This window comes from Polyodon spathula, chromosome 3, assembly GCF_017654505.1.
Source record: "Polyodon spathula isolate WHYD16114869_AA chromosome 3, ASM1765450v1, whole genome shotgun sequence".
Lineage (NCBI taxonomy): Eukaryota > Metazoa > Chordata > Actinopteri > Acipenseriformes > Polyodontidae > Polyodon > Polyodon spathula.
This window is the reverse complement of record NC_054536.1, coordinates 82,829,974-82,852,848: the sequence shown is the minus strand read 5'-3', so window position 1 is coordinate 82,852,848 and position 22,875 is coordinate 82,829,974. Positions and strand designations below refer to the sequence as shown.

The window sequence follows — 22,875 nt, the reverse complement described above, 5'->3', positions numbered from 1 at the left end:
CTGTCTTCCTGCATCCAGTTGCACAGGGGGTTGAGCTGGCAAACGTCACAACACCACACGTGGTTTGTTTGACAAGGTTACTTACTAGCGTGAGTAATACAGCTCGTTAGTGCCTTCGACACTGACACTCCCTGGTCATTGGGAATTTTTGTAATGATAGTAACACTCCTTCGGCAATATTTTACTGGAGTGCATTATTTGAGCATATAAATTGGAAGAAAGTTTGGAAGGTTTCTAATAGGTATTGTCTCATCAACAAAGTTAAAGAGGTATTTTATAAGATTGTTCATAGGGTTTATCCTGTAAAACACGTCCTGGCTAGATTTAAACTTTTTACAATTGTGTGTTTTGTAATGTGGAAAGAGAAACTATATTTCATTTATTTTATCAATCTATTTATATTAAGTTATTTTGAAATGATGTGCAGCAACCGATATAATTGATCTTTTATTAATATTTGGGAGGTATCATATTCATAGTGAAATAGTCAGGCCATAAACCAAATTTTAGTTTAAAATAGAGATGGAAAACTATATCAGCACCACCAGGACCATTAAAAAACAAAAAAACAAACAAACAAAAAAAAAAACATATGTTTGTGATTTATTCAATGTATTCAGATTATGTATGTGTTCGGAATATCCCTGACAAAGTATAACGTTGTTGTAATTTCTTTAAAGATGTTATAAAATATATCCTCTTGTTGTATATTCTTGTTATATTTTTGTGCTTATGCAATAATAAAAAAGGGTGCTACCTGGTTCCAAACATCATGGCGCTTTCAATATAAACTACTTGTATAGCGTGATACAATGTGAACTGGGTAGTATGACTTAACATGCCTTTGCTCAACTCAGTGATTGATTAGCTAAGGGAGTGAGAACAAAGATGGTGACTGTAACTGCAGCTATAGCTATGTATAGATCTGCTTGAATTAGCCAGTAATGAGTTTTCAGAACCCAACACTCTTGACAGAATCATTATTAACATCACTTAATATTCTACATCAATATGAGTAATAATATTGTAAATATGTTATAATTTAGCTGTTCACCAAGATATACCAATAACTAATGGAGTTTAACCACACAATGCACAACAATAATACTTTCGTTTTAACTTGGAGGGTTAACCTAACGCTGGACCTGTCATTCTAATCAAATTGACTCATTCTGTTCAAAGAATTAGACCATTTATTTCATTTGACTTCTGCTTCAAATGGTAGGGGGTTAGTATTGGCTTTCCTTGCAAGGGGGGGGGGCAGGACAGGGGTCCTGACCTCAGTGGATGTTGTGTAGGGCCAAGGGTAGTAAGATGACTGTGAAGAACTAGGGCAAAGGTAAGTGGGATTAGGTTGTCTTTTTAGAAAGTAGATAAAAGATGCTTCACCTTGATTGACCTGTTATTGGTAAATATGTACCATAAATCAATTCATTTTTAATCTCAGCTTTGTAATAGTTAACTAATGATTTGCCATGCTATGCTTGCTGGTTTGTTATTATTGCCTGTGCTTTGCTTTGCAATTTCACTTTGTTTTCCTGCCATTTGCTAAGCTTCATTCATGATATACCACAGTACATATTTATAAGAGTGTAGACTTCTACAGCAGCATGCATTTCAAAGGAGTCTTGAATTGCTTTCCCTGGTTATTATAATTCCAAATGACAAGCACTACAGACAAAACATTTTTCAACAAGGCAGTTTATGCTGATACCACTGATATATATATATACATGTTTACTCCTAATGCTATACTACCCCCTAGTGGTATAACAACCCTTTAATGACAAGTGTACTGTCTACTACTGCTTATATTTATATACTTATTTATAAACTTTTCACATGCATAAACTATTGATCTCCTTTGTGCTCCCTCATGCATTACAGTCTGCTCTATTAGTTGCTACATGTACATGTGCTTCAACTTGCATTACAACGATTTGCTATGCCTTTAAAATTGTGTACCTTATAACATTTTTGAGTTGGAGTTGTTTTGCATTAGTCTTTAGCTCTGTGTCTTATCGGGATATGACCTGTTGTAAGAAAAAGAAAAGATAAATCCTGAAACTGGGTCACCTTACTGGTCTCACTTCATTATGGCATCATTTCTTTGCAATGTTTGTGTTAGTTATGTATTATAATAACATTCCACAGCTACAGTCCAGCACTGGCTACTTTAGACTTTACATAAAATAGAATACACATATCCACGAAAAAACACTGTGAGACAGGATTGATTTAACAGCAGTGCTCCCCTTTAAGATTTAAACAGGAAAACGTGGTGTAAAGGGGTGTAATACTGTAAATGACAGCAATTCTGTTCTGGATTGTAGGTGCAGCAGGGTGGGGTTTTTGAATGGGATCACTGTACAATTGTACAATGAGGCCTATCTCCTGTAAAGGTACTGCTGATACATCTATCCCTGTTACACAGCTAAAGCTGGACACCTCCCAACTTTGAACATAGTCTCTCTTTACAGCACACACCTCACTGAAGTGTGCAAAACAGCTGTCGTCCAACAAGAGTTAGGCAAAGGTGAATTAGAAAAATCTCTTCAATTTAAAAACGAGCACACAACCAAAATATTCACTAGACCAACACAGGAACCTGTGGCAATGTGTTAATGTTGTTGCTGGTGCTTATAAAAGGTGAGAACATACCCTTATTTATTTATTTATTTTAAAATCATTTTTACTGCAGTCAGCACTTCAATTTACAGTAGCTTGTAAAATCCTGCAACAATGTGTGCTGTACTGTAAGCACTGTGGTTAATAATGAAATGGAGTATCTTGTAGTAAATCAGCAGTTTATGACAATGCTAAACTTCACAGCTGTAAACCAGTGTACTATAGTAAAAACTGCTTTCTGTTTTCATATGTATGGTTGGTTGAAAGTACAACATCACTGTTTAGTGCAGTTTTTACTACATTATACCACAATTTACTGCAGCTTATTTACATAGCAAATACTGTAAAATATTAATTGCAGTACTAATAGCACAGCCATACTAAACTATATTTTACAGTAGTTTAATACAGTACATTGCAATAATTTATGTAATAGCAATATGAAATACTGCTGAATATAACAAGTTTAGTATTAGGCTTCTATGCCCCTTATGAGGAAGCAAACTGACATAGAGTAAGCACTTACAAGCAAAACAGAATTTTTTCAAATGCAATTTTTATATTGTATATAACATTTTAAAGAACAGTAAACACCTACACGGTGAGTGAGCATGACACCTTTAAATGGTTTTTGTGAAAGTGGTTGTATGGGTTGCTAAATATAGCTTAACTGTCCTCATTGAAGATGGGACTAACTGTATCTCAAGGTGGGCATCACAGTGAGTAAAGTTATCAACTAAAATTAACATCTTCTTGAGTCAGCCATATATAAAAATAATGAACAATTCCCATAACAAAAAACAAAAGTTAATAAAAACAAAACAAAAAAACACTTTAAGACAAATTATTAATATAATGCCAGTTAGAATCATAAAGATTATACGGCAAGCACAGAGGTCTCGTTGTCCTTTGCATACGTTATGCAATTTTGCTTTTCAAAGCACAGCCGTTTAAGAAATCTTGGGTCATGTTCAGTGTTTTACTTAGCAAACAGACACACGTTGATTACAAATGCAGCAGTGAGAATTTCCAAAAGATTTAGAAATGTACAGCACCGGGAAAAAGGAGGTTATTAAAATATATATATATATATATATATTGCAGCATAGTTACGATCGCTCCTCAAATAAAGAGAACAAACAACTCCAAATTTTGGATTTTGCTTCATATCACACAATGTGAGGTCTATTTAATTGATCTAAATGGTGGTGAATCTAAATATCGCCATTGTTTCAATCATTAAAAGAAATAGACTTTGACAGACCAACCTATAACAGTGAAACTTTTCTAAGGGTATTTAGATATACTACTGTTTAGATGCACTCAGCAGACCCCGGCATGGTTGTTACTTTTTGGATTTTTGTTGTCCTTATGGCTATTAGTGTTTTGCAAACATTTTTTATTCATAGCAAGCTCCAGAATCTTCTTTTTGTTGTTTCCGCCTGAAAAAGCCATCTTTTGGTTTCTAGTGACTTCTAAAAAGACAGCCAGCGCTTTCCATGGATTACAGAGCCCACTGAAGAAGACTCTGCGTTGGGGTCCTCAGCTGTTTCTATTTGTGTCTTTAGTCCATAAAACTCTAAGAATCCGTTCATTTTTTGTAAGATCTGCTGGTAGTTCATTATTCTGAAAATAAAAAAAGGACTGTATTTAATAGTTTTAAAAAACTGAGGCAAAAAGAGAGATGATTACCAGTACCAGAGCCTCTTTCATTCACTTGTATTTAAAAGTGGACATCTTTTCATGAACTTTGAACTTGAGCAAGGAACCAAGATGTTATAAGGTAATAGTTGTAATATTTATTTTGTATAGGGTGAAATATTCTACATTTTCCTAATATGTAGACAAAAGCAAATTAAATAGTTCTATAAATCATACTTTCATTCACCATATAGCTATCACATGTGCAGTTTTGAAAGACGCACTTACTATAGCAAACATGTATGTTACAAAAATATAGTCTGGTAAATATCAGACCATTTATACCGTTCTTGAGAACTACACTGTATATATCTATCTATCTATCTATCTATCTATCTATCTATCTATCTATCTATCTATCTATCTATCTATCTATATATATATATATATATATATATATATATATATATATATCTATCTATCTATCTATCTATCTATATATATCTATATATATATATATATATATATATCTATATATCTATCTATCTATATATCTCTATTATATATATATATATATAGATATATGATATAGATATATATATCTAAGATATATATATATATATAGATAATATAATATATCTATATATATATATAACCTTTATAAGATTGTATACCCAGTATTATAGCCATAAGGAATTTCAAGATTGTACCCAGTATTAAGCCATTATCCAGAACGGAGGTCCTTATCATCTGGAAACCAAAATACCACATGACCCCAATATTGCATCCACCTTAGGTCAAAGTGAAGAGTACACTAGGTGTTTACATGACAATGATAATTTGAGTTTGCACTCTTAAATGGTTTCTGAGATTTTAACAGCACTAGTTGTGGCGATGACAAGCTCTTAAATACTGGTGACAGATCTGGGGCAACACATTGAAGAAACTTTACAATTAAAATGAAGAGTAAAGCCGAACAGTTCCGTGCAATTTGGATCCTACTGTAGGCACTTAACTAGCATCTACTGTGATTTCTATTTTAGTATGCATACACCTTCACAGTTCAAAGTGAAGGGTGCCAACAGAATACCTTATTTCTTAATGTAGGGTCAGCACCAGCTCCTAGCAGCAGCATCACTGATCTTACATTTCCTCCCATAACTGCAGCATGGAGAACTGTGGACCCATTCTGTGTATGAAAAAGAAACAAAGTACAACTATTAGCTACCATGCATTATTATTATATATTTTTTTATTTATTTAGTAGTCGCCAATTAATTTTACCCTGCTTTTCTCCCAATATGACATATCCAATTGTATTTTTAAGCTCAGCTCACCGCTACCACCCCTGCGCTGACTTGGAAGTGGCAAAGATGAACACGCGTTGTCCTCCGAAGCATGTGCTGTCAGCCGACTGCTTTTTTTTCACTTTCAACCCAGAGCTACAGTGTTGGAGGACAGCGCAGCTCTGGGCAGCTTACAGGCAAGCCCGCAGGCGCCCGGCCAGTCTACAGGGGTCGCTGGTGCGCGGTGAGCTGAGGACACCCTGGCTTAATTATGTTCTTGCTATACAGCTTATTAAACGGGATGAAACCTTTTTTAAGAGTGCTAAATCTACCTTTACCTGTCTTTGAGCATGAACTTGCACTGAGCTTGTCTAGAGAATCATCAGTGCTGGGACTCAACAGCCATCCTCATTCTATTCAAATCATTTGATAATGTGACCTTTCAACTCTTGCAGTCTCGCTATGTATAATAGGGGCTAGCAGAGGTATGAAGAAGCGGTATGTTTTATTGTGTTTATGTAAGGGGAAGAAAATATATGAGGAACTTCTACCATAAAACCTTACATTGGCAGAAATCCTGCATTGATTTATTTACTTGTTTGATGGTACACAGTGTTACTTATATACAGTTAGTGCAGACACGAGCTTGCATCCATGCTGCATTCAAAAATGAATTGATCCCGTGATTTGGGGCACATTGCTTTGTCAGGGTCATTGGAAGAGAACATGTATGTGCTACTGTCTCCTGAAACCATGTGTTAAAGCATTACCTTCAGAAGGCTAAGCGATGGCGAGAATTTGAGCAGCTCCTCTATAACATCTGTGTGTCCTTTGTATGCAGCTTTAAACAAAGGTGTGGAGCCATCCTTTAAAAAAACAATGGTAATTCAGAAAAAAAGGCTTTTATCCAAGATTTGATCTAAATAGTGCAGGTTCTCTAAGATTCACAGTTAAATACCCCATGGGTGTATGCTTCAGTACCAGTGCAGTGCACAAACAAAAATCATTTAAATCTCAAGGAAAATATTATCAACAATCTCAATACATTTCATAATAGGATCTATTTTCATACATTATTGAGTTTACTCTGATTTCACTCTTGGAAGTCTCTTGTACATAATCATAAGCCACTTGCATTGAAACACACAGGCATTGCAGTAAGTCTATCTGCTAGCCTCAGAGTGCATATCACTTTCCCTCTCATGGGCACAGCTTTGAGGAGCTCTGGGTAAGGTGAACAATCAGGTGCCCAGCTTACTTTTCTGTCAGCATCTCGGTCAGCCCCACGGAGTAACAGAACCCTCACAACTTCATTATGTCCCATTTGGGCAGCAATCCATAGTGGAGTAGTCCCATCCTGGAAATGCAGAACAACAAAAATGTTACTGGTGAGACGCAGTAATAGGATATGTAATCAAAAATAAACACCTGCCCAGGGGGATTCATCCTTTTGTACAGAGATTAAGCTTTGGGAAACGGTTTGCGGAAAGCCTCCCCATGTAACACAGGCTTTTTTCTGCGCCAAGACTGAGGCAAACAAGAGCTCAACAGGTATTTATTATGATATAAAACTAGCAAGAAATTACATAGACATAAAAATTGCATGAGCATGATAGGCAGGGCTGGCACAATGATGAGGGGAGCAGTGGAAATGTACTGAGGGTAATAATGGAAGGGAAGTGGAATTCATGCCCAGCAACAACTGTAACAACGCCTTTAAAGCAGATGCAATGCAATGAGTTATTTCTGTAAAATGTAAAAGCTTATTTATTGAACCGTCTTACCTCCCTTGGCTGGTTTACCCTGGCACCTGATGACATAAGCTGACGAACTACAGTCACATGACCTTCTTGCGCAGCAAGGAATAGAGCAGTTGCACCATCCTTGAAAACAGAAAGAGGTTGACGACGGTTAGTATTAATGACCTGGAAGCACACAGTATCTGCAATTGAATAAATTACCATGACTAAATCATAAACCTATAACAGTATTATTTTGTGATGAAAATGCTTCATTGTTCAAGCTGTGAATGTTTTTGTAGTGTGTGTTTCTGTTATTTGATTGGTCACACACATTTGTATCTAACACTCATGGCAAGCCAATCAATATGTTGGATTGCGGTCCATATTGGCAATAACAGCTATGGGTGCAGTGGAAATAAAAGTAAAAATGGCTAATTGTTATTGTTCCTCAAACTGGTCAAAGTGAAACTGATTTGTCCTTTTGAAAATCACCATTACAATGGACCACCATCTAAAATTCAAAAGACGAGAAGTTTAGCCTCCTTTGAAAATGTAGGCTAGCATGTACAGCAGAGTATGTGAGCGAGAGAATGACATTTACTAATGAAGACACAAAAAACACTTACATGTAGCTGGTCGTGAACATTAGAGCCATTCTTCAGCAGGGTTTCCACCACTTTCGAGTGTCCATACTGACAGGCTGCTGAGAGAGCAGTACCCCCATCCTAGAAATATACAACACTACCATTTAGGCTTTTCACTGTGACTGCATGGATGCAACAAAACCCTTATTCAAAGAATGACGAAAGCTCTTCCCAAGCAAGAAAAAGCAGTCTATTATACAAAAGGTGCCTTTGTCAATTCAGCACAGTTGACCCTCTCACTGAAAAACATACATATAGTGATTTCTACAGCCAATTGACTAATACAGTCTAAAACACAGAAATAATCAGGTGCAATAATGCTGCATATTCAGCATTTCCTCCCAGCACACTGTTAAACATATTTAAGGGAAGTAATTTACATAGTCATTGACTTACTTTGGTTTGGAATTCTGTTGATGCCCCAAACTCAAAAAGAAGCTTCACAATGTCATTGCTCCCTCGCTGTGCAGCAAAAAACAGAGCAGTGGCACCTGTCTGGAGAGAAGCCTAGCGTGAACATTAAAGCATAAACTAAAAACAAGACCAACATGATTGTGTAATGGTTAAAGCAAGACCCAAAAACCTTATTGATGAGATACTGAGCCTCAGATGGATAGTCCAGGGAATTCCTTAAAATACAACTGGACAATCAAGCAATAAGTGCAATGATTTCCTAAATAACTCCCCCTTTTTTTAAAGAGAACATGTATTGTTTGAAACTGTTGACAGACACGTATTTCTAGAGAAAAGCCAAATATAACCTGTGTAGGTTTATATGAGCTCAAAGCACTGTATTCTAGTGATGTGTATGAGGCAAGAACACCTGCCCATGTGTTGTCTGGAAAGAACACTTTGAAGATAATTGAAAACATAAAGTGATCCCTTGAACCAGTTTCCGTTTGTACTCAGTAGTTATTATGTCTATCAAAGCATAGTCCATACCACTCACCGAGCCATTAGTATGCCATTAGCAAGCATCAGACTCTGGTACAATATTACACTACTTCAAATATAAATCTACAGAGGTGCTGTGAAGAGAGTTTTAAAACAAAATACTTCATCTGCTTATTTACAGAGACCAGCTGTACAAAGTAAAATACCCAAGATTTAATATATTTGTACTTTTCAACTGTAAAGTTAGGTAAAAGAGTTCTAATCAAGGTTTTTTTGCATCTTAATCATCTCAACACATCATCTCAACACAGTGCATCACCCAAAGAACACCATCCCTACTGTGAAGCATGGTGGTGGCAGCCTCATGTTATGGGGATGCTTCTCATCGGCAGGGACTAGGGCACTTGTCAGGATAGAAGGGAAAGTGAATGGAGAAAAGTACAGAGAAGTCCTTGAGGAAAACCCTCTGCAGGAAAGCTGAAACTGGGACAGAAGTTCACCTTTCAGCATGACAACGACCCAAAGCACACAGCCAAAGCTACACTGGAGTGGCTAAGGAACAAAAAGGCAAATGTCCTTGAGTGGCCCAGTCAGAGCCCCGACCTAAATCCAATTGAAAATTTGTGGCATGACTTGAAGTTTGCTGTCCATCAACGCTCCCCAAGGAACTTGACAGAACTTGAATAGTTTTGTAAAGAAGAATGGTCAAATATTGTTTCCACCAAGTATTAACTCCGGGGGGTGGAGACTTATCCAACTATGATCTTTCAGTTTTGTATTTTTAATATATAATTTTTTTCTCAATAAAAACTTTTTTCCCCTTAACAGTGTGGAGTATGGTGTGTAGATAAGTGGAAAAAAAATCCTAATTTAAATGCATGAAACTCTGAGGCACTTACACAACAAAATGTGAAAAAAGTTCAAGGGGGTGTAAACTTTCTATAGGCAATGTATATATTTATATATATGAAACACAAATGCAATCCAATCCAGATCCAATATATACAGAACAGAAACTTAAAGGAAGATTATTTAATCTATATACTGCTCAGATCATTATGTGCTGCACCATTTTACTTTTGCAAAAATATTCCTTTCAGCCTTTTCAATTCTAAAAGCTGAATTTCTGAAATGAGATTTGAAGAAAGTACTTCAGTACCAATGAAAGTGTGAAAACCCACAGACAGCAACAGGATTTTCTACATCTACAAATCTGTTGAGGGCATAAATGTTTTGTTTTTTAAAGTCAAATAATATGATCAAATATATACGATTGCATTGGCGTCGTTTACATGGGGGACGCAGGGGACATGTCCCCCTCACTTTTTCAATGACGGGAAATGTCCCCCTCGCATTGCAGGAGTACTAAAGCTTATTTCTCAACAATTTATTGGTTTAATCACTACTAGTCAGTATAGAAGTCAATGGAATTGGACCTGGGATCACTGGAGCCGGATCATGAGATGGTGTTTTGCTTAGAGCATCTGGATCAGGCTCCACTGATCTGTAATGCTGATCCAATCCTGCAGCTGCACTCACCTTAACTAGGGAAACTGACCAATGGCGTGGCGTGTAGTTTAAAGAACCAGCTGACAAATTTGTATACAGCCTGAGATCACAGTAATGTTTGGAGAAAATGGCAAAAGGATGGACAAAGATAGAGGAGGATGCACTATGTTGCTGTATCCAAAACACAGGAAAATGGTTTAAGTTTGTAATTCGCTATAGCTTGTGTTATTTACTAATGTTATCACGCTGAGGTTTATGTCTACTTACAGTTTAACTTTTCCATAGGCACCCCTAATTATAAACTTATAAACATAGATTATCAATTACCTCTCTCTGAAGGTTGATGTCTGCCCCTTGCATGATCAGCTCTCGGACACAATCACACTGGCCACTGTAGGATGCTACCATCAGAGCAGTAGTAGCAAGCTACAGGGAAAATAAATAATAGGAGTTACCTGGATAATGTAGGTGGAGTGTGCATTATGATAATACCTTTACTATCTTAACTCAGACTTTAAAGCATCACTGTGGCCTTAATACAACTCTCACAACCAGTCTAACCTCTGGTAACTATTAACACTTTGCCTCCGGTGGATGTAAGAAAATCTAATATTACTTACATCCCCTAGGCTAGGGGCAGAGTGAGGCACAGGCTAGGGAAAAGGTTACAAGCTGGTGTATTTAGAAATGACAAACGTTTTCACTAGAATTCATCACTATTGAGGGTTAACTGGTTATGCATGATACTCTGGTGTACTGGTTGTACTTAGGTTAGACATAATTCTGATAGCTATATTGAGTCAACATTGGGAACTTCAAACTGCTGAGTCACAATCTGATGTGATGGCAAAAACAGAAAAATGTTGCTAAGTTACTGTTAACAACAGGAAGAATATGTTCCGGATATCTAAAATTTTCCACTCATTCATACCAAGCTGTTAAATCCTGTTATTTAATAAACATGGCATGTATAAGACACTCAAGTAGAATGTGTTTTATAGCCTGGCTTCAGCTTTCTTATTTGCCTGTTAACTTCAGAAACGCTGAATGCTTTACCCTGTGAGTGTACAGTATACTAAAAAATGTAGTATAGTAAGAACAATCTACGAAAGCAAGGCGTAGCTATTCTTTAGTTTCCAAGGAATGTTTTTCATATGGTAGGCCACATATGTAATATCCCTTTAAAGTCATATCCCTGTAAAGAAGTCTAAGGAAGTATGGAATTGCATTTATTATTGTCCCATGTGTTTGCACTATGGTCACCCTGCCTTCATTATTTTCTTTGCAAAGAGTGATTCAGTTCATGGCCCATTTTCTGCCATTTATAGTAATCCCCTCACCTGCCACCCCAACCCCTACCCCCTGTCTTAAAAAAGGGCTACATCTTTGTTGCTTTCCTTCCACAGGAGCAGTTCAACTATTTTGACATGCAAGTCCATACACTGTCTTTGCAGTCTACATCCACACGCCCGCTGTTTAACAGCAGTTGCAGGACAGCCAAGTTCCCTTTCCTTGCAGCCCAAAATACAGCATTGGCAAGCGGGGTTTCTTTCTGAAAAACAAAGCAAACATCCTGTCATACAACTCATAGAGAGAGATTTTTAACTGAATGTTATTTTCACGTCTCTTCAAGTGCCATGTTAAAACACAGTTAAGCCCTTAACATCCATACATTTGACATTAGAAGATTAATAGATTAATAATGGTTACCACGAGTAACAGCTTTGTTAAATTCCAGATACATTCATCAGCCAAGTGGGATACACATGGTTCAAGAAGCTCTGATCAAGAAGCTCTGATCAATAAATAGTTCAGCAAATAATAGCACTGCAAAACTATTTGCAAGGGTGACTAAGCAGGGCTGCAGAATGTTTGCGCCCATGCGCACAATGCCTCTGAATATCAAATCTTTTCCGACCGCCGGGGCAGGGTTTTAACTTTCTGACTGTTTTTTGTGTTCCGAGCAAAAAGGAAGAATGAGAACAGGTGCAAAATCTCAATTCCGACACTCTGAGGAATGTTATGCAAATGAAGTGTGTACCTAATGGGTGCAGTGACTCTGGCTACTATGGTGATGAAGCTCAACACGCTGCTAGGGATTGCGATTTTTGAGGATGAAAGGGATAATGTAGCCCCCAGTAAGTAAGGTAAACATGAACAGATACATTGTTATTGGTCCTCAGCCAACCACAGCCCCCCCAACAGTTATTTATCCTCTGAGATGCTGTTCATGTGTGAACAGTCACAGACCCAGCGGTGGGCTTCACATGAACAGTACTGTGAGTGTCCTTTAGTGGGCTAGTATGAAGGCTACTAGCACTGCCCTGCAGGTCCAGTGTGCCTAACAACAGAACATTAACAATCAATCACTGAACACACACACACACACACACACAAACAGAACACACAGTCCAGTGGCCACGCCCTCCTGCTCACGCCATGGCACACAGCAACACATCACAGACGCTCACCTTTAAAATATCTTGTCTTTTACCCAGGATTTGCAAATCACAGGACAGTAGAAGGGAGTAAACTCTGTATCCCTGTGACAAAGTGCCCACCCCTGTGTATATTATCTGTTATGTGTTGCGTCTGGTGTGTTTAAATGTTGATGTATAGACATTGGTACACGGGATATAAACGGGTCTGTGTAACACGAGTGTTTAAAAATGTATATGTGTATTTAGGATTGCACAGCACTTCACTTGCAAGTAAAATGTAGTAATATGTGAGCACGGGGAGAGAGAGAGAGAGAGAGAGAGAGAGAGAGAGAGAGAGAGAGAGAGAGAGAGAGAGAGAGAGGTAACTATAAATCTCAATTGTTTGTGTAGCGTTCGTCCACTCTGTGTTTTGTACGTGTCTATTCGTTTTGTTTGTCTGTTTATTTTGGCGCGAAGTGCTGTGTCCTGTCTTTTGTTTGTTAAACCCTTTTTTTTTTTACAATAAACCGGTGCCAGCCAGCGCCATCATCATTTCATTTCACATCATCGTCTTTGTATATTTCATTCCTTCCTGGTTCTGACGCCGCCCACTTGGCCGTCTTTGTGACAATCCATTATATAAGAAGTGGGTAAACGCTGTATTGCCCAAATTAAAAGTGGGTAAACCTGGGTAGTAAGTGTTATTTCCTAATTGCTTATGCCTCAAAAGTATAGAAAATGGCTATTATTCCCCACAAACTTTGCTTTTGTGACCAGGACAGTGATATTTTGAAATTTACCTATTTTCCAGAACATTCCAGATAGATTCAGTGCTGAGTAAACTTGGAGTAACTTCTAGAACTTTACAGTAATATAAATAGTAGTATAAATACAGGGGCCTTAAGCCCACCAGTTCAGTTTAGTTCCAGCTGCCTAAGTGGATACATATCTGCATTTTTCTGAGATGGCATCAAGAGGCTGCAATGTTGGCATTCCTGATGGGTCTCCAAGGCGGTTTTACCAAGTTTCCCTGCTATCTTTGCCTTTGGGACAGCAGGGACACCAAGGCGCACTACCACAGGCGGGACTGGCCACAGCGGACCGAGTTCTCTCTGGGGACAAACAACATCAAGTGCTGATGCCACCACTGCACATCAAATTGGGCCTTATGCAACAATTTGTCAGAGCTCTAGATAAGGAGTCGGCAGCCTTCAGGTACCTTCAAGACTTCTTCCCTAAGCTGTCTGAGGCAAAGGGCAAAGCTGGTGTCTTCGTCGACCACAGATAAAGAAGATCCTGGAGTGCAATGAATTCCCCAAGAAGCTCACTAGTAAGGAGAAAGTGGCTTGGAACGGCTTTGTCGCAGTGGTTCGGGGCTTCCTGGGCAATCACAAGGCCGAAAACTATGTGGAGCTGGTTGAGACTCTAGTGAAGAACTACGGCACAATGGGCTGTAGGATGTCCCTCAAAGTCCATATCCTTGATGCTCATCTTGATAAATTCAAGGAGAACATGGGAGCGGACTCGGAGGAGCAAGGCAAGCGCTTCCACCAGGATATACTGTACTTTGAACGCCGCTACCAAGGATAGTATAACGAGAACATGATGGGAGACTACATTTGGGGGCTGATTCGTGAAAGTGATTTACAGTATAATCGTAAATCCCGAAAAACTACTCACTTCTAAATCTTTTGTAGTCATTTTTGCATTACTTTAGTATAAATACATGTTAATTTGGATTCATGTGTTGTTTTTTTCTTTATGTGAACGAAATGACCATTTTATCATTGGAAATAGGTAAATTTCAAAATATCACTGTCCTGGTCACAAAAGCAAAGTTTATGGGGAATAATAGCCATTTTCTATACTTTTGAGGCATAAGCAATTAGGAAATAACACTTACTACCCAGGAACAAAAATTGTGTTACATAGTGTTACATAGTAATAATAAATAATAATAATAATAATAATAATAATAATAATAATAATAATAATAATAATAATTTATTCCAAAAACTTTGTTAAAGTCAGGACATTCTTTAAAAAAAATGACAAATGAACTTCAATGGTGCACTTTGAAGCCGGAAACGTTAAGAAAATGCCATACCACAATAACTCAGCTGCATCCAGGTTCAGCTTTTGGCAGAGATACTTAGATGTGATGGGTAGGGCACCATTCAATGATAAGGGATGCAGGGGAAATGGCAGAGGTTAGAAAATGAGTTTTAAAACCTTAGCAACAATACCTTTAGCAAGGAAAAACCTTTGCTTTGTAAATAAAGAGCGTAAAAGTCTACTCTTCTATGAGTCAGTGAATGAATGACATTTACGGTTAAGATAAACATTTGTGTTGGTCACAAAAGCTGTTGGGCACTTCTAATTAATTGTGCTGTGTCACAACAATAAGTGTATTTCATATACATTTACCTTTATATGTCCAGACAAATATCACTGTTTTATCACTCGTTCAGAAGCTCTAGCCAAAAAATCCAATGGTGTGTCCTAATGCTGGGTGTGATCACTGTACATTCTGCATGCATTTCATTTAATCAGCAATTCTGGAAGACAACCAGGGCCATGTTTTCCCATACCTATTGCTATGTGCTTAAATGAAAACAGTAAGGTGTTTTGAAATTTGGTAAGGGGATTTTGATTTGTGTGCATAACCTTAAATGTATTTTGCTCCTCAGTGAGTGATGTTAAATATTTGGATAACAGTTTCACCTGATACACATTTTTCTAAAAAAAATAAATAAAATGAAACACTGTTTGTTCTTTCAATATGAGTTTCCAACATATAGTATGTGTGTGTATGTATAATACGGGGCTAGATATACATGCCTGTTTGTGTATGTAGCTTTGTATTCATATACCAGTACTCATTTATACTTCAAGCCATATATTCACAGGGTGACACATGCTCACTCAATTCTAAAAATAGAAATGCAGTTCTGTAAACTCCTGTTTGCTGATTGTCTGCCTGGATCCAAATGAATTTCTTAAATCTCTGGCCTATACTGCGTAAGAAATTGTCTTCAGATTGTTCATGGAATTGTAAAGCCCAGTGACACATTGCATTGCAGTTTTCTGCCATTTTAACATTCAGGACTTGTTTTTTATGAACTGGAAAAAATACGTATTTTTTTTAAATTAGATTGCTCTTCGCATCTATGCACAAGTAAACAGTAGAATATGGTGAAGTTCCTCCTAAATGCCCTTAAAATCCTAGCAACGTTTTCCAGAAAAGCCACACAGTAAGGGCATTGGAAATACAGTAACAACACTGCTCCGATCACAAACTGAAGGTCAATAGGGGGGATTCCATTACCTAAGCACAAGCTACAGCACAATTTATACTAGTGCAGTGTAACACCCACAGTTAAACATCTGCATTACTCCCGCATAGGGCTCTGAAAAGCACCGCTCCACTCAAACTAGCATTGCAGATAATCTGTATACCGATACCGGTATGTATTTTGTAGCAGCATGCTACGCTTACCTTAAAAGACATATTGCATATCTCAGTAGAGGTTCATCTCAGTTTCAGATGTGTTATTAGCTGGGACACAATCAGTCTCCTTCGGAAACGCGTATCCGCTTTCGTTTAGGGACCCTACTACTACAAGCCGCCTGTCAGCTGTAGGGAATTGGGAGCCATGCAAGCAAGTACTGAAGTGCAGCGCAGGGGCATTCCAGCCAGTATCTTCTCATGGGCACTACCTCCAGTCTTGGCTGCAGCGCCTGTACGCTCTGGATATTTTGATGTCTGACTGTGTGGCGGCAGGACTACAAAGTAGCGTAACCGCTTTCCTTTGGTTTGTTAAATACAATTGATTGCTAGTTGCTCGAATATCTGTAACGGGTACGACAAGGTTCACGTGGAACACTGCTTCCCGGTTTGGTAATGTGAAGAGCCGCAAAATAGTAAGGTTGGCGTGAGCAGTAAATAAAAATACAATATAAAATGTTCTGCTTTGAGTATCTCACGTTGATTCTCTATTTATTTTTAAAGCAGTGGTATTGGTACATTGGACACCTTCAAAATCATTTTACGATATTTGACAGATGTAACTTTTAAAATAAACAGAAGAAAATGTACAGTATTATTGTCAGTGTCTGTGACTGGACATCCCTATCTTCGTAACTCTTTAAACAGCAAACAACCAAACTAAAATGTTTAAAACATTTCATCTACTGAATTAAGATTTACGGCCATATTTCCCTTACAAGTTTACCTTTTTTTCATGACTATATGCTTACTGCTATGCTGCTATCAACCATGACTTTAAACGCGCAATCAGAAAATATACACCAGTATAAACGTAATATTAACTCACTTCGACAATTTGTAGTATTACGTTACTGTTTAATACTAATGTCCTGTAAGCATACCTTGTCTGTGTATTTTCTTTTCTGGCTTGTTTATTTGTGAGAAGGCTATTGAAAACTCCGAAATTAGGTATATTTTAATTCTTAGTAAGCACATGGACATATTATACACCCATGGACGACAACCTATACTGTCATTAGTAATGTATTATTAATGGAACGAAAGTGTGCTGCATGTATGTTTCTAACCTCTGTGTCCGCTGGAATGTCCGGGTACTCCTAAACATTGAATATTTGTAAGCCTGCAAGAATCACATTTCATCCTAAATATGCAGGTTTTACAAGTATAGCTTGTTTTGCTTAAAACTGAAGTATTGTCTCTGTTTTGCACTGTTAACCCTCAAATATATCTTGTGCTAAATGTTCAGATGTCAACAATTAATATATGTTTTCTTCTTTTAAACAGAACCAGTTATTTTATGCTCTCCCCCTTAACATACTTCTTTAGTTTAACATTAATTTCGGTAAGGAAACTATACGTTTGAAAAATAAATCAATATTATAATTTCAGTTTTATCACTTCTCAAGTTTACACATTACTAATGCTGTAAAATAACAAATGGATTAATGCATTTTCATTCTTGTTTTGGTGACGGTTTCAAATGCCAGCAGTGAAACGACCATATGGAAAAGACATGTAATCCAAATGAATACAAAGGTAAGGCGACACAAATACATAAATAAATAAATAAATAAATAAATAACAACAAAACAGACTGGTGAATGAACAATATTCATTCAACAGTTTGTCAAATTGTGACACTGGAAATTATGTACTGGTAATTATTCTTTTGAGGTGAGGTCAAGTGCTCTTGAGAAATACTGGATCACTGTAAACTTTTTTTCCCCTTTTTATTCAATAGACTTGTATGCTCAGCTCTCCAACTAAACATTTGTGACCCTTGAAAGTCTCTGTCAATTTATGCAACTGTAATTATTTGTTTACGTACTGTAGTGTAGAATATAACATTCAGAAGCCTTTTTGAATAATCTGATTGTAACAGGGGTGTTCTGTTACTGTGTGGGTATCCATCGATGGACAAGTGAGACACAGAGGCACTGAAATGCCACTCAGGTGTGAGGCCATAGACTCACATGTACATGAAAATTATACAAAAATGCAAAAACAAAACACAGTGGGAAAACAGCTAACAGCTTTTATGTGATTTCACAAAAACACCAGATGCTCAGTGTTTGGTATTTGAGTTGAGTTAAAATTGCCAAAATGAGCTGATTAAGAATCTGTATAAATAGCCATTTGAAAAGACATGATTTTAATTAATGCAAGAACAGCGATTACAATTGCGCCGCTTGAAGAAAACAATGTCGAGGTCTTGCCGTGGCCATCTTTTTCTCCTCACCTGAGTCCAACAGGAACATCTGTGGGACCAAATCGCCAGTGCCACCCACAGGAGAGAAGCACAACCAGCCAGCCTTCACCAGCTGTTACTGGTTTCAGTAACTACAATACAGTACTGTTGGTGTGCACTATACTGTACTTAATTTAATTGAATATAATTCAATTAAATTATGACTGTCTGCTTCCAATGATACACTCATTTCCACAATAATAATGCGCGCAAATACCCGCTTCTGCATAAATCAGATGATTTCTGCACTATGCATTTTGATAATATACTGTGTTAAACCGCACAGATTATCGGAACACAAATTATTGAAATATGGATTAACAGGAGTCTATATATAATTGTTTAATTATTAATTGGTAATTGGTTATTGTTTGGCCTCATTATTATTATTAAATTAGAGCCAGTTGCCTATACTTGTTACTCTGGGGCTTTTAAACCCCAGATTTAGTTAATTCAGGCAGGGCTGCTACTGTGTGTTGTATTCTGTGTAAAAAGGTACGGTGTGAACCTTTTGTTATAAAACTGTGTTTTTTGGAGGTAAACAGCTTAGCTGTCCTGCACATTAGTTAGGGAACCTGCATAAATGTATAGTAAGTGTTCGCAAGAGCTAGGTGTTTATTTTGTTTTATTTGTTTTTGATTATTTTGTTGTTTAAAATAAAAGTGCCCAAATAAAGCGCTGAAAAATCAAGTTCAGTTTCTGAATCACGTTCTTATAGGGCACCAACCTGAAATAAGGCCATCCTGGTCACAATGTGTATATATATTTACATACACACAGGGTGATTAGAATCTAAGTTTACCACATCAGTGATATGGTGTGTTGATGTGGTAAACTTACAGTCTAATCACCTTGTCTATACTGTATATATATATACACAACTGTTGAGGTTAGGGGTCTTTGAAGACATTTCCAGACTTCACTAACATATTACAAAATATATAGCCATAGAGGAACAGCTCCTGTCTTTGAACAGCTTTGCTGAAACCTTATAACATGCACACCATGCAGGGAAAGTTATTTCCAAACTGCAAAGCTTGCACAATATATAACAGAGTAGAGACCACCAGACCAAAATGCTACTCCTTAATAGTCTATACAATTCATAAAACATTAACAGTTTGGTGCTAACATTTCACTGGTCTTAAATGGCTAAAATAATTTTGAACTCACCCTGACAGTAAAACGCTCTTACACTAAGAGCTGCACCCAGTAGCACGTCCCAGACTAGTGGTAATTGATAGTATTTCACTGTTGCACAGGGACTACAGGCTCTTTTGCAAGTGCTGCTAACACTATTTTTTATCATAAGTTAAAGTGAAACAAGCAGAAAAAAATATTTATAGAAAACAATAAGATTAAAAACACGCGCCTGTACAGTATTCTATTATTATATAATTTATCCAGTGTATCTTCTACTCAGAAGTCAGATTAATATTAGGAAAAATGAGCATAAAAATACAATCAGCTTTTATTTATTTATTTATTCATTTATTTTATTTAGTGTGCCCAATTACTTTTACCCCCTATATTCTTACCAATTTTGAATGGATAATATTTTTTCCCCTCACCGCTGTGATTCCCCACACAACTCAGGAGAACTGAAGGTTCAGTGGGTGTCCTCCGATCCCACGACCAAGCCAGCTTCCTATTTACACCCAGGCACTTGAGAGCAGATGTCAGTGAGCTACCTGCTTCTGGAGGACACATATATCCCCAGAATCGAATACTCTCAATAACTTGATGCTGAATAATGTTAATACCAAGTTCTATAACAATTGGATGAAGTGTGACATGTATGTATGTATGCACCGTCTCCACTGTATCCCTGTCACAAGGGATTTCATAAAATGTAATAAAAGTGAGAATATTTGTTTTTGCTTTGAATGATACATGCTTAGTTTAGGAGTAGAAGATGCCTTACCAAACACGTTTTCGAAATAAGTCAAGAAGAAACCTATATTAGCACACCTTTGCATCATATGCTTATATACCATTTAAAAAGGTTAGCAAAATAGGTAAAAAGGTGTTAGCCATTATAATTTGCCACCAGTGTGTCTTTTAGAGATTCAGAAAGTAGTTTCTAACATACTTTGCGCTGATAAAAAAAAAATAGTAAGCTAATAGACCATAGTGTGTCAGAGAAAATAACCCATTTGAACATGGTGATGATACACCGTAATCATGTATTAAAGTGGGGCACTTTACCTAAATATACACCAACATCGAACCATATAAGCAGGATATTCAAATGGACATCAACACACATCTTTACAACAATAGAAGATGTATTTATTGGACACTTTGTGCTACTACTATATAAAAAATGACCCTTACACGAGTCACCAGCTGGCTGTACAGTATTACACAATTATACAGTACTTTGGCCACCATCACAATGATTTCGATCTCAAGAAAAAGCTGTAACATTTTCACTGATATACACATTTTGAAACACACTGCACTTTAGATTTAAGAACCCCCCACAAAAAAATGATCAACACTATAGAATTACAAAAGAGCGGTAAAAATTATGCAGACCCATGGCAGCTTAGTCATTCACCTAATATATGGGATGTACACATTTTAAAATGACAGTAGTAAATGCATGCATGCAAAATAAAAACCCTACAAAACTGACCTACATAATTCAAAATTAAGAAGCATAGTTAGTGTAGACCAAGGTTTTAAAATCAATTTTCTTACCAGCAGATCTTTGGTGCTTTGCTTGTATTTTATATATTTATTTTCAAATTGGGAAAATGTAGATATAAAAACACTGTCACATATAAAAGTTGCATTTGCTTACTGGTAATCAGACCATGTGACCTACAGCAGCTATTACATTGCACAGTGTATATTTAAAATATCTGCATATCTGTTAATCATTAAAGTTAATTGTAAGAAGCCCTTTAACAATACTTAGCACACATTTAATAATGCTTCAACGCACTTTATTGTACTGCTTTAACCATGCTTTCCTACACTTTGCTTTTGCCGTGTAAATGTTTATGAGGACAGTTTGCTGGACCCTGTGTTCTCCTCCACATTACTGAATGTTGAATTGCTGTAAGGGCAAAGGGCAGCACCAGTCCAGACATGCACCTTTTCTGGGGCAGTCTATTATTTATTTGCCAGTCCCCATTAGCAAATTATGGATTTAAAAAGAATAAAATACTGTTTGCTACAGCATAACAGCCATAATTTCATCAATCACAACACCAGCATCAAATCTCATTTAACTCATGCCAGTTATTCTGTTTACATAAACACGGTTTTAAAAGCACAGAGAAAAACAGTTAGGTGCCTGCAACTTGTGTCTAAAGTGGATTCCAGGCAAGACTGCTCATAGGCTGAAAAATACATATTGTATCCAGACTTGTCTTGTATCATAATTTAATTATTTCTGTTAGGAATAGTTTGGTTGCTTGATAACATCCGTTTTCAATGTTTTCTAATTCTTTGTTAAAAATATACACATAATTCTCTATGGGCGGCATGGTGGTGTGGTGGTTAGTACTGCAGCCTCACAGTGCCAGGGACCTGGGTTTGATTCTGGCCTAGGGGAGTGTGCATGTTCTCTTTATGTTCACATGGGTTTTCTCTGAGTACTCCAGTTTCCTCCCACAGTCCAAAGACATGCTGTTCAGGCTGACTTGTCACTTTAAATTGCCCTCTGTGTGTGGTGCCCAGCTATGGACTGGCATCCCATCCAGGGTGTAGTCCTGCCTTGCACCCTGTGTCTGCCAGGTTAGGCTCCGGCTCACTGCGACCCTGTAAAGGATTAAGCAGTTAATGATAATGGATGGATAATTATCCATTCATTATTTTTGACCTAGTTTGTTGGTTTATAACCTCTCTATTCAGATTTCCAATGGTGGGAAACATTTTTTATTCTAATCAAAACTGTACCCTTGTGTTTTCTACATCAAGTATCTCTTAATGCAGTCCCTCACTGCTGTATAACTACAATCTGCCAGAAGCATTCTATATCATTTGATTGGCGGTAGTGAGCACATGATTTATAATCAGATTTGCTATATGTACTGTGTGGAGTATTTTTTCTGAATGAATAGAGCACATGTCAGAGCACACCCACCGATTAGAAGAATATAAGATCGTTCCTGGGCAGGTGATCATCAGTCAGTGGCTGTATGAGTACAGGGCCTGCAGAAAGACACCTGGAAATCATCCATGTGGTACCTGAAGGAAATCAGCAGCTACAGGTGAGGTATTGCTATTGTTTAATATGGGTACATTATTTGCTTAATGTGATTTCTTTAAAAATGATACAATTTACTTATCTATAAATATAAAAAAATACCTTTATAAAAAATAAAGATGAATGTTCC

At 37.2% G+C, this 22,875-nt stretch overlaps 1 protein-coding gene across 2 annotated transcripts; it reads right to left on the bottom strand.

Annotated features, from left to right (window-relative positions):
* Window positions 1-2,277: 2,277 nt before the first annotated feature.
* Window positions 2,278-16,514, bottom strand: LOC121313500 (ankyrin repeat domain-containing protein 29-like). Of its 2 annotated transcripts, XM_041246135.1 has the most exons (10): window positions 16,264-16,514; window positions 11,786-11,896; window positions 10,672-10,770; window positions 8,338-8,436; window positions 7,924-8,022; window positions 7,340-7,438; window positions 6,814-6,912; window positions 6,326-6,421; window positions 5,360-5,458; window positions 2,278-4,254 (listed from the first exon to the last, which is right to left on the bottom strand). In XM_041246135.1, the coding sequence occupies exons 1-10, from the start codon at window positions 16,273-16,275 to the stop codon at window positions 4,171-4,173; spliced, it is 897 nt and encodes a 298-aa protein (XP_041102069.1). In that variant the 5' UTR covers window positions 16,276-16,514; the 3' UTR covers window positions 2,278-4,170. The 2 variants fall into 2 exon arrangements, with proteins under 2 accessions (XP_041102069.1, XP_041102070.1); XM_041246136.1 differs by lacking the exon at window positions 11,786-11,896 and having other exon boundaries at window positions 16,264-16,513.
* Between the last annotated feature and the right edge of the window lie 6,361 nt (window positions 16,515-22,875).